General features: G+C 40.3%; 1 protein-coding gene across 2 annotated transcripts in view; it reads right to left on the reverse strand.

Annotated features, from left to right (window-relative positions):
- The window catches only part of LOC100136308 (atrial natriuretic peptide receptor 3), an 88,187-nt gene extending 74,766 nt beyond the window's left edge, over positions 1-13,421 (reverse strand). For both annotated transcript variants that reach the window (XM_036936535.2, XM_036936534.2), the window contains exon 1: positions 11,873-13,421. In XM_036936535.2, the coding sequence (XP_036792430.2) occupies positions 11,873-12,542 (670 nt within the window). In that variant the 5' untranslated portion in view covers positions 12,543-13,421. The remainder of the gene's footprint in view (positions 1-11,872) is intronic.
- Between the last annotated feature and the right edge of the window lie 419 nt (positions 13,422-13,840).

Below are 13,840 nucleotides of genomic sequence, written 5' to 3' on the forward strand. Positions count from 1 at the left end.
TACTAGTTAATAACACAGTACATTACTGTTAATAGTTAATAACACAGTACATTACTGTTACTAGTTAATAACACAGTACATTACTGTTACTAGTTAATAACACAGTACATTACTGTTACTAGTTAATAACACAGTACATTACTGTTACTAGTTAATAACACAGTACATTACTGTTTCTAGTTAATAACACAGTACATTACTGTTACTAGTTAATAACACAGTACATTACTGTTACTAGTTAATAACACAGTACATTACTGTTACTAGTTAATAACACAGTACATTACTGTTACTAGTTAATAACACAGTACATTACTGTTACTAGTTAACAACACAGTATTACTGTTACTAGTTAATAACACAGTACATTACTGTTACTAGTTAATAACACAGTACATTACTGTTACTAGTTAATAACACAGTACATTACTGTTACTAGTTAATAACACAGTACATTACTGTTACTAGTTAATAACACAGTACATTACTGTTACTAGTTAATAACACAGTACATTACTGTTTCTAGTTAATAACACAGTACATTACTGTTACTAGTTAATAACACAGTACATTACTGTTACTAGTTAATAACACAGTATTACTGTTACTAGTTAATAACACAGTACATTACTGTTACTAGTTAATAACACAGTACATTACTGTTACTAGTTAATAACACAGTACATTACTGTTACTAGTTAATAACACAGTATTACTGTTACTAGTTAATAACACAGTACATTACTGTTAATAGTTAATAACACAGTACATTACTGTTTCTAGTTAATAACACAGTACATTACTGTTACTAGTTAATAACACAGTACATTACTGTTACTAGTTAATAACACAGTACATTACTGTTACTAGTTAATAACACAGTACATTACTGTTACTAGTTAATAACACAGTACACATTACTGTTACTAGTTAATAACACAGTACATTACTGTTACTAGTTAATAACACAGTACATTACTGTTACTAGTTAATAACACAGTACATTACTGTTACTAGTTAATAACACAGTACATTACTGTTACTAGTTAATAACACAGTACATTACTGTTACTAGTTAATAACACAGTACATTACTGTTACTAGTTCATAACACAGTACAAAGCAGCTTATTCTAGCTTGAATAGCTTGTTCCATGAAAAGAAGAGAACAGTGGGTAAATATGTACTGCACCTCCATGTGCTGCGACAACAGAGACATGGTTTGATGTGTACATACCCAACTGTCCTGACGTTGGCCCGTTGGGGAGGTTTATGACCCCCATAAACACCTTTCCCCTTTTTCCTCTCTCTACTCTACTGATGTGACTATTGGAAATGCCTTTGTAACATAGAGAGTCTGGTAACATCAAAAGGTGAGAAAAGGTACCATATTTCGGTAATCCAACCAGTTTAAAATATGCGTCGGTACTTAATGAATTTGATGTCAGATAAGTTGGCGTCTGAGATATTATTACTAATGACAGGACGACAAAAACTGTATCTTGGAAAGTCTACACATTCTAGTTATCAGATTCACGTGGAATTGTTGTGCAATTTAAATGTTTAAATATGAAACTATTTGTGAAAAGATTAAATGTAATTTTAGCTTCTTAAATTAGAGAACGGTTTGTCATAGAGAAACTCTGCTCACTCAGAGGCCCCGCCCAAGTGAACAGACACTGGTTGTAAACTATGAACCACACCCTTCTTTCACCACTATATAAACCCGTTGGCGAAAATTCAACTTCCTGTTCCAAGGACATATGGACTTGAGGTCCCCACGTTGAAAGGACAAAGACCACCTACAGAACTATGCCAACCTCAGCAAGAACCTAACGAAATTGAATTTCAATGTGAAGGTGACAACCTACACGCCGGAATGATGAATTTTGACTATACCAGCCAGAATATACTGTAGCATGAGCATATAGCATGGCAACTTGGTATGAACTTTGAACCCTTAGTGATACCTCCTAGCCGTCGCATTAGAACAGCAACTGTAGACGTGGGCTAGGAGAGGACGGGCAGAGTATCTGCTAAGGAACAAAATCTCTTTGTTCCTTAGTCTTCCCGCTCTTTCATTCAAAACCCAACCCCTTTCCTTTGTGTTGTCATATCTGTTCCGTCCGCTAGGGACGTTTTTCTTTATGACATCATTTGTAATCAATGTCTGATCCATTCTGTGTATATGTAATTCTGTGTGATTAGTTAGGTATTTAGTAAATAAATAATTAAACCCAATTTTGAATTGCTGATTCAACTTGTTAGCCAGGGTTCGTGAAGATAGCCAAGAATGTACAACTTTCAGATGAGACTGAATATGGTGACGATTAAATATTGACTGCTACTGATGTAAAAGATGACCAGGTCTTTAAGAGTTTATTCAGAAGACAACAGATCTATAAATATTATTTTGTGGTGCCCTGACTTTCTAGTTAATTATTTACCTGATTAGCTTAATTACAGAGAAATAATTTTATAGAATAGCATGTCATATCACTTAATCCGGCATGGCCAAAGTCACGACACTACTCAATGAGTCCACAACGTGAGTCACCAGATAACAGAATGATTTAATGTAGTCAGTCTCTAACCTATTATGATGAACAATCCAATGGTGAAGATGATGTAACCTTGCTTTAGACTCTGCCCATTCCAGCTACCCCCCTGTCCTGTAAATGAACATTATGAGAATACTTACAGAATATTAACTATTTTTATGAGTCCCCAAATGAACCACTCACTTGCTTGTCCTAGTAGATCATGTCTCAAGGTGTCTGTCTGTCTCTCTCTGTCTGTCTGTCTGTCTGTCTGTCTGTCTGTCTGTCTGTCTGTCTGTCTGTCTGTCTGTCTGTCTGTCTGTCTGTCTGTCTGTCTGTCTGTCTGTCTGTCTCACTCTTCTCTCTCCCTTCATCTCTCTCTTTTAGTCTGTTAAAGGAGAGCCATGAATGAACAGAGGATGCCTCTGTGAAAACATTAGACATAGGTCTAGTTGCATTACCAGTCTGAATGAAGAGAGACAGAGAAGGCATTTCAGAAAAGGATGCCCCATAACAGTTTCCCCTTGAAACCATGTTGCCAATCCATCCAACCATCCACCCATCACCCCCATCACTCCATCCACCCACCCACAAGCTAAAACCCACATGGTAGTTTTTGCTACCATGTAGGTTTTAGCTTGCTTCAGCCTGCTAACTGAGGAGTGTTAATTCACCTGTTTCCATACATGTTTCATTTAAAACATTTATCTTACAAAGGAGTTGTTTAATCTAACTGCTTAACTATTTATCTGTACATGGAATGGTATTTGTTGTTTTTTTTACTCATTTTTTACTAATATTTACAGGAAAATGCCACGGGCACCATCTGATGTGTGGACACATTTCACTGCAGCTAATGTAGAAGGAAAAGCTTGTACATTTGCAAATAATGTACCAAATCATATGTGAAGAATGCAAAGATGCAGAATCATCTGGCCAAGTGCATAAAGTTCTCTCAACAGCTCATGGTCCTCCTGGAATCCAAAGTGTTCTTGTCTCAATGGAGGAATATAGTCAGAGAAATGCTGATGAATGTCTTGCTCGAGCTGTGTATGCAACTGGTTAACCTCTGATGCTCACAGGCAATGTGTATTGGAAGAGATTTCTGAATGTTCTTCACCCAGCATACACCCCTCCAACCAGACATGCTTTATCTACTCATTTGCTGGATGCAGAGTTCAACAGAGTTCAAGTGAAGGTCAAGCAAATCATAGAGAATGCAGACTGTATTGCAATCATCTCTGATGGGCGGTCAAATGTTTGTGGGCAAGGAAGAATGAACTACATCATCTCCACTCCTCAACCAGTATTCTACAAGAGCACAGACAAGGGACAACAGACACACCAGTCTCTACATTGCAGATGAGCTGAAGGCAGTCATCAATGACCTTGGACCACAGAAGGTATTTGCACTGGTGACAGACAATATTGCGAAAATGAAGGCTGCTTGGTCTAAAGTGGAGGAGTCCTACCCTCACATCACACCCATTGGCTGTGCTGCTAATACATTGAATCTGCTCCTCAGGGACATCATGGCACTGAAAACAATGGATACACTCTACAAGAGAGCCAAGGAAATGGTTAGGTATGTGAAGGGTCATCAAGTTATAGCAACAATCTATCTCACCAAGCAAAGTGAGAAGAATAAGAGCACCACATTAAAGCTGCCCAGCAACACCCGTTGGGGTGGTGTTGTCATCATGTTTGACAGTCTCCTGGAGGGGAAGGAGTCTCTCCAAGAAATGGCCATATCACAGGCTGCCGATATGGACAGCCCCATCAAGAGGATCCTCCTGGATGATGTATTTTGGGAGAGAGTGGTAAGCAGCCTGAAACTCCTGAAACCTATAGCAGTAACCAGTGGACGGATTGAGGGAGACAATGCCATCCTGTCTGATGTTCAGACTCTGCTTGCAGATGTAAGAGAAGAAATCCGTACTGCCCTGCCCACTTCACTGTTGCTCCAAGCAGAGGAAACTGCAGTTCTGAAATACATCAAAAAGTGTAAAGACTTCTGCCTGAAGCCCAAACACGCCGCAGCGTACATGTTGGACCCCAAGTATGCTGGCAAGAGCATCCTGTCTGGTGCAAAGATCAACAAGGCCTATGTTGTCATCACTACCGTGTCTCGCCACCTTGGCCTGGATGAGGGCAAGGTTCTTGGCAGTCTGGCGAAGTACACTTCCAAGCAAGGGCTTTGGGATGGAAATGCTATATGGCAGTCATGCCAAACATCTCATCAGCCACCTGGACTATGTGGATATGAGGTTCTTTCCCCTGTTGCCTCCATCATCCTCCAAATCCCACCAACATCAGCCGCCTCAGAGCGCAACTGGTCCTTGTTTGGGAACACACACACCAAAGCACGCAACAGACTGACCAATACAAGGGTTGAAAGATTGGTGGCCATCTGTGCAAATTTGAGGCTTTTTGAACCTGACAACGAGCCATCCTCAACAAGGTTGGAAAGTGACAGTGAAGATGAGGCCTCAGAGTCTGATGTTCAAGAGCTGGACATTGAGGAGGTCCAGGGAGAAGACATGGAAGCCTGAGAGGAAGACAACCAAAGCTTTAGTTTCTCGACTATCATTTTACAGATGTTGAAAACGTTTTTGGGAGATGTGATGGATCATTGGGGATCATTCAATATTCCCTTTTGTTGTACAGTGAAATCCTCCCATGTGAAGAGTCATCTCATTTAAAGTTCAATTCGTAAATAAAACTTTCATTTTTTTTCAATTGGAAGGGTTTAATCTTTTGCAATTCTGTCTACTTATGATGAGGTAAAATGTTTATGTGTCTGTCTCCATATGATGTAGTAAATATATCCAATGCAAAAAACATCTACATTTAAATGGTATTAATATTAATTTGTATATATTCCCGTTAATTCCCATATATTCCCGTTAATTCCCATATATTCCCGTTAATTCCCATATATTCCCGTTAATTCCCATATATTCCCGTCAATTCCCATATATTCCCGTTAAATTCCCGTTAATTCCCATATATTCCCGTTAATTCCCATATATTCCCGTCAATTCCCATATATTCCCGTTAATTCCCATATATTCCCGTTAATTCCCATATATTCCCGTTAATTCCCATATATTCCCATTGATTCCCACGGAAAGCTTCCACCTCTGAATATTCCCCAAAATGTGCAACTCTACTCAGTATCATTAGATATAATGGATATGTCCAAAGAAATGGCTATATAGATATGGTAAAACTAACGAAAATACACATCGTTTGCTGTCATTGTAAATGAGAACTTGTTCTCAACTAGCTTACCTGGCTAAATAAAGGTGTTCTCAACTAGTTTACCTGGCTAAATAAAGGTGTTCTCAACTAGCTTACCTGGCTAAATAAAGGTGTTCTCAACTAGCTTACCTGGCTAAATAAAGGTGTTCTCAACTAGCTTACCTGGCTAAATAAAAGTGAAATAAAAATGTTTTAAAAAATGTAAAAAATGTCAGCTGCTTGACGTGATTGTGTGTTAGCTTTAGTTGGCTAGCTAGCTAACAAAGGAGAAGTAACGTTAGCCTAGCTATCCACCATAGCTATATTATTGACTTGACAATAAGCTTCTGGTTGCCTATTTCTAAATGATATATTAACCCATAAGAGTCTAAACCCTGTCTAAGCTGGAGGGGGAAGTTTGTTCTGAAGTGTCTCTCCTAAATCTGAGAGATAATTGTATGAGAAAAATCAGGAAAAACATAATTATTACTTTTTTTTTTACATGTATTTAACACCTTATTTTTGGCACTAAATAGTCTCCATTTATACTTCCAAAAATAAAAATTAAACTGGTACCGGGGTACAGCAAAACAAAATCTCACCTTTCCATTGAGGGATTTGTAACCCAAACTGTTTGGACACTACAGACATTTTAGTGAGAAGACCGATTTTTGGGATGTCTCCTGGTCTGACAAACACTGCTCTAGTTGTTACCTCAGATGGGATGTCTCCTGGTCTGACAAACACTGCTCTAGTTCTGTCATCTTTCACCTCAGATGGGATGTCTCCTGGTCTGATAAACACCTCTCTAGTTCTGTCACCTTTCACCTCAGATGGGATGTCTCCTGGTCTGATAAACACCTCTCTAGTTCTGTCACCTTTCACCTCAGATGGGATGTCTCCTGGTCTGACCAACACTGCTCTAGTTCTGTCACCTTTCACCTCAGATGGGATGTCTCCTGGTCTGACCAACACTGCTCTAGTTCTGTCACCTTTCACCTCAGATGGGATGTCTCCTGGTCTGACCAACACTGCTCTAGTTCTGTCACCTTTCACCTCAGATGGGATGTCTCCTGGTCTGACCAACACTGCTCTAGTTCGGTCACCTTTCACCTCAGATGGGATGTCTCCTGGTCTGACCAACACTGCTCTAGTTCTGTCACCTTTCACCTCAGATGGGATGTCTCCTGGTCTGATAAACACTGCTCTAGTTATGTCACCTTTCACCTCAGATGGGATGTCTCCTGGTCTGATAAACACTGCTCTAGTTATGTCACCTTTCACCTCAGATGGGATGTCTCCTGGTCTGACCAACACTGCTCTAGTTCGGTCACCTTTCACCTCAGATGGGATGTCTCCTGGTCTGACCAACACTGCTCTTGTTCTGTCACCTTTCACCTCAGTTTAATTTTTTTTTTTTTTATCTTGTCTATCATCATCACTGAACCTCTGCTTGTTAGACACACTGGGAACACACTGGTTGGATCAACATTGTTTCAATGTAAATTTGACAACATACTATGACGTGAAATCATTTGTGGAAAGCACATTGGTTTTGTTTTAATTTTCATCTAATTCGTCTAATTGTAAACACTGAAATAAGGGTAAGAACAGGTTGATTCAAACCAGCGTAAGCCCGGTGGGTGTCAATGATTTGTTTAGCACGGCAAAGTTGGAATGATTAAAATGAACGACTGGGTCAAACCATCCCAAAACTAAAGAATTAACAACCAGCCTGTTTGGTTAGCAACTTCAGAAATAGCAACTGGCTTTTGCCTGGGCTATATCATCTACTGGAAGGATGAAATAAAACGAATTTACTCATTACAATAACGCTTCTAATGAAAACATGTCGCTTATCTTGTCTTTTTTTATGTTGGCAACAGTTTTATAAAAGCAATAATGCCCTTCGCCTCAGACCTAAGAGCAGCCCTTATATAAGGGATAACTGCTGATGTCCTGTCCATTACCTTGGAAATAATGGACAATTATTTATTTATTTTATTTTACCTTTATTTAACCAGGCAAGTCAGTTAAGAACAAATTCTTATTTTCAATGACGGCCTGGGAACAGTGGGTTAACTGCCTGTTCAGGGGCAGAACGACAGATTTGTACCTTGTCAGCTCGGGGGTTTGAACTCGCAACCTTCCGGTTACTAGTCCAACGCTCTAACCACTAGGCTACCCTGCCGCCCCAATGCAGCGGGACGAGGCGGATCCGAGTCCCTTTGAGGAGTTCATTTTTCCAAGGTAATGTACAGAATGGAGGTGTTTAACCTGTTTATGCCACAGTTGCTGAGAAAATATATGTATATTTTTTTACATGTTCATTTCTATAAGCAAATTCATGCTTTCTCCTCTTTTGGACGCTAGTTAGTTCTATATTTATGGACGCAACCCACTTGTTCATTCTGTATGTTCCGTTGCCATGCTATATGTTCCGTTGCCACGCTATATGTTCTGTTGCCATGCTATATGTTCCGTTGCCATGCGATATGTTCCGTTGCCATGCTATATGTTCCGTTGCCATGCTATATGTTCTGTTGCCATGCTATATGTTCTGTTGCCATGCTATATGTTCCGTTGTCATGCTATATGTTCCGTTGCCATGCTATATGTTCCGTTGCAATGTTATATGTTACGTTGCCATGCGATATATTCCGTTGCCACGCTATATGTTCCGTTGCCATGCTATATGTTCTGTTGCCATGCTATATGTTCCGTTGTCATGCTATATGTTCTGTTGCCATGCTATATGTTCCGTTGCCATGCTATATGTTCTGTTGCCATGCTATATGTTCTTTTGCCATGCTATATGTTCTGTTGCCATGCTATATGTTCCGTTGCCATGCTATATGTTCCGTTGTCATGCTATATGTTCCGTTGCCACGCTATATGTTCTGTTGCCATGCTATATGTTCTGTTGCCATGCTATATGTTCTGTTGCCATGCTATATGTTCCGTTGCCATGCTATATGTTCCATTGCCATGCTATATGTTCCGTTGCCATGCTATATGTTCTGTTGCCATGCTATATGTTCCGTTGCCATGCTATATGTTCCGTTGTCATGCTATATGTTCCGTTGCCATGCTATATGTTCCATTGCCATGCTATATGTTCCGTTGCCATGCTATATGTTCCGTTGCCATGCTACATGTTCCTATGCTATGCTATATGTTCCGTTGCCATGCTATATGTTCCGTTGCCATGCTATATATTCTGTTGCTATGCTATATATTCTGTTGCTATGCTATATGTTCCGTTGCCATGCTATATGTTCTGTTGCCATGCTATATGTTCCGTTGCCATGCTATATGTTCCGTTGCCATGCTATATGTTCCGTTGCCATGCTATATGTTCCGTTGCCATGCTATATGTTCCGTTGTCATGCTATATGTTCCGTTGCCATGCTATATGTTCCGTTGCCATGCTATATGTTCCATTGCCATGCTATATGTTCCGTTGCCATGCTATATGTTCCGTTGCCATGCTATATGTTCCGTTGCTATGCTATATGTTCCGTTGCCATGCTATATGTTCCGTTGCCATGCTATATGTTCTGTTGCCATGCTATATGTTCTGTTGCCATGCTATATGTTCCGTTGCCACGCTATATGTTCTGTTGCCATGCTATATGTTCCGTTGCCATGCTATATGTTCCGTTGCCATGCTATATATGCCATTGCCATGCTATATGTTCCGTTGCCATGCTATATGTTCCGTTGCCATGCTATATGTTCTGTTGCCATGCTATATGTTCTGTTGCCATGCTATATGTTCTGTTGCCATGCTATATGTTCCGTTGCCATGCTACATGTTCCTATGCTATGCTATATGTTCCGTTGCCATGCTATATGTTCCGTTGCCATGCTATATGTTCCGTTGCCATGCTATATGTTCCGTTGTCATGCTATATGTTCCGTTGCCATGCTATATGTTCCGTTGCCATGCTATATGTTCCATTGCCATGCTATATGTTCCGTTGCCATGCTATATGTTCCGTTGCCATGCTATATGTTCCGTTGCTATGCTATATGTTCCGTTGCCATGCTATATGTTCCGTTGCCATGCTATATGTTCTGTTGCCATGCTATATGTTCTGTTGCCATGCTATATGTTCCGTTGCCACGCTATATGTTCTGTTGCCATGCTATATGTTCCGTTGCCATGCTATATGTTCCGTTGCCATGCTATATGTTCTGTTGCCATGCTATATGTTCTGTTGCCATGCTATATGTTCCGTTGCCATGCTATATGTTCCGTTGCCATGCTATATGTTCCGTTGCCATGCTACATGTTCCGTTGCCATGCTATATGTTCCGTTGCCATGCTATATATTCTGTTGCTATGCTATATGTTCCGTTGCCATGCTATATGTTCTGTTGCCATGCTATATGTTCTTTTGCCATGCTATATGTTCTGTTGCCATGCTATATGTTCTGTTGCCATGCTATATGTTCTGTTGCCATGCTATATGTTCTTTTGCCATGCTATATGTTCTGTTGCCATGCTATATGTTCTGTTGCCATGCTATATGTTCATTTGCCATGCTATATGTTCCGTTGCCATGTGATATATTCCGTTGCTATGCTATATGTTCCGTTGCCATGTATATGTTCCGTAGCCATGCTATATGTTCCGTTGCCATGCTATATGTTCCGTTGCCATGCTCGATAGCGACGTACTTATCTCTCGCTCGCTAGCTAGCCAACTAACACAGTCACTACTTCTGCAGACAGAATAACAGCAAAGTAGCTGCCTTTGCGCTTATTTAAGCTATTTTCTATTGATATTAATTTGTTTACATCCATGACAATGAGTTGGTGATGCCCGATTTTCCCCGATTTTCCCTGGCATAGCTAGAAAAGTTTTCCTTCTCGTCAGGACACTGAACACTTCACTACGAGGACATCGCATTGCATATCAAACACTAGGGTTAGCAGCTGGGCTAAATAGTTTTTTTTGCTTGCAAACCTTCCAATAAGTCAACCTAATTATAAAATTACAGTTGCTGAAAACAGTTGGTCAAACTAGAAACATGTGGTAGGATTTGACTTGTGTCATAACAGTAGGAACCAGAGAAATGCATGTTCACCACTCACCACGTTAGGGCACCAGATGCTCCCCAACAAACAAAAAAAGATGTCTCTACAAAAAACAATCAATGCTAGCTACATGTTATTTCTCCTTGGACCTGCGTTGACAACGTATCCAATTTCGGTTTGTATGGTTGTTGGTTTTGCTTTATGCGACTGTGTAATAAACACGGTCTGTATGCGTAGGTGCATATTGAGTCATGTTACCAACTGTCCACTACCTGGTTTTAATGCCCTTCTAGCCATTCAGAAACGAATATTAAACCTATTAAAACGCGATGAACCCCAGGTTATCGTGCCGTATTGCTTAAATATAACACAATTCCACTTATCCGCTGGTGTCACGGTAACTGTGGCAACCGACATGTTGTACCTGTTCTCCGCCGTGGTAAACGTGCCATTGTCCTTATTGTTACCGTTTATAAGCACCTGGCACATTGATAACACAGCAGTCTCAGCTGACTGAAGGTATACTGTTGTAACGATTGAGGGGGATCCGTCTGAGCAATGCTTGAACCAGCATCCTTAAAGTGTGCCATAAAGGTCAAGCAAGACCTCTTGGCATAGTGTGGAGTGCTCTTACATACATACATACAGTACCACAGTACAGGGAGGGAAACTACAACATGTTGTAATTCAATTAACACATATTGGAAGCATTTCATTTTCATTAGTGTGAATATGCCAACTGCAAATATGTGTTCTTGATGCCCGTTGACATGCAATGGGTAGATTTAACATCCAATGGGTGCTTCACATAACCTACCTGTAAATATTTGGCTTATTTCATGGATAGGTTCCTCAGATACTGGGTATATCTGGGCAGCAGAAACGCATGCCATTCACATACCTGTTTTTCTTTCTTTCAATAAAGCATAAAATTACATGATAAGTACAATGGGTGGCAGAATTAGCAGATGGGACTAGTGGACCAACTATTCTGACATTTAAAACTATACCCTGGGACAGAGTAGAGACTTTTCAGTACAGTACCTTCACTCTCGTAGATATATTTGATGATTTCGTCTGTGTTCAGGCGCTCATCTTTAGAGTTGATGGCATAGGTGACAGTCTGATATTCCTCCATGAGTTTGAGGTGCACCCCTTCCATTGTGAAGTAACAATTCCTCTCCTTCTTATCGTCATCGAAGATCAGCAACGCGTCTTTCCAGTTGAAATGACGGAACATCGCCAAGAAAGTCTCTGCCATTTTTAGGTAAGACGGGGAGATTCGGGTCAGGTGAGAGTATTCTTTCTCTTTGTCTCTAAAACCGCTGGCCAGAGCACCTGTCGATATTACCGGGATGTTCCAGTGAGATGCCATCCTTACAACCGGCGCCGCGGCGTATTCACACACCGGACCGAGAACCAAGTCCGGTTTCTTCTCGCAGGAACGGTCCACCAGGGAGAAGAGTGCATCATTGCCACAGTCGGAATCCTCATAACGCACTTTGAAATTAAGTCCCGAATACAGACCGCCGCCGATTTTCAACCCCTGCTTTGCATACTCGATGGCCGGTGCCACTCTTGCTATTGAGAACATATACGAGTTATTTTTGGGCAACATCACCAATACTTCAATGTCTTCATTCACGGCTGTACTTGTCCGGCCAGGTAACAACCCCAGCCAAAGGTACAAACACAATGACATGTAACATGGCATGATGCAACTTTAAAAGTTATGCTTTGCCTGTAATCAGTAATAATGCAATATTGGAGAGATTCTATCCTCTCTGTATAACTCTCTCTCCAAGTCAACTGCGTCCCCGGAGCCGCGGAGCGCGCAGGTCAATTGCAAATGTGGAATCTTTCAACAACAAAAAAAAATCTAAATTGAATTTCCTTTTTTCTTAGAATTAATAAAATAAAATGTCTAAATGTATTAAGTGTATGATCCTGTACAGAGAGTCTCCTGCAACCTTCTCAACTGATGGAAGAATCCCCTGAGTTTTCCTAACTAATTCTCCCGTTTCCCTGGTCAATCCTCTTGTTTAAATATGGTAACTGCCTAGACAGCTACCACACACGCTGGCTGAGGGGAGGAGTTTTGAAGAATCTTTTCATTATTATTCATGCGTCATCCTTGTATGATTACACCTCTTTCTTAAAGCTGCAGGTCCCTCTATTTCTCTCTCTCTCTCTTTTTTTTTTTTTACAAAGAAAGTAGAGTTGTGCTTTAGTCCACTGTACGTAGGCACACTTGGATTTACAGACACCGAATGCACTGGGATGCATTGCCTCATACAAACAATGGTGTGATCTAAATAGAACAAATCAAATAATTGTAGGCAAGGTTTTAAGAGAAGGTTTTCTTTGCTATTTTCGATACAAACACACGAGTCTAAGCAGTTTTTTTTTTTTTTGTTACACAATACAATTCAATAGACAGTATAGTACAGTATAGTATAGAACGTCTATATCTTGTATTTATAGACTAAATACGTGTGACTTACCTGATCAATTTACCTTGAAGGTGTGACATCGATGCTTACTGCACAATCATTGGTCTACTGATCATTTAATTCGTTTCGCTGATAGAAACCCCCCACTTAACATATCCATTATTACACGTGTACCCTGAGCGTTCCATAGTGAACGACTCAACGAATGATCAAACCTCTTAAGTCTGCACGAGGACACCCTGCGTGGGAGAAAGAGTAACCCTGCTGTAGACTGACACCTAGTGGTCTACAACCGACATAGGCTATTCTACACTAGAGCTGTACTGTAGGCTTACTTGAATCACCAAGGTTGAGATATATACATCAATATGCCTTTAACTGTCCTGACCAATTCGAACCAAAGCGGTATCTTTTTTTAATTAGAATAGAGTGCACCCGTGTTGGTATATGTGGAAACGATGGATAGAATCAATACTAACATCAGTGTTGTATTAAATACATACCCAAAAAGCTGAGTACTGAATGTTGGATGTAGAATTAGCAAGGGGGAGGAGGGCCT

Source organism: Oncorhynchus mykiss, chromosome 11, assembly GCF_057628025.1.
Source record: "Oncorhynchus mykiss isolate SJ-2025 chromosome 11, ASM5762802v1, whole genome shotgun sequence".
Taxonomy (NCBI): domain Eukaryota; kingdom Metazoa; phylum Chordata; class Actinopteri; order Salmoniformes; family Salmonidae; genus Oncorhynchus; species Oncorhynchus mykiss.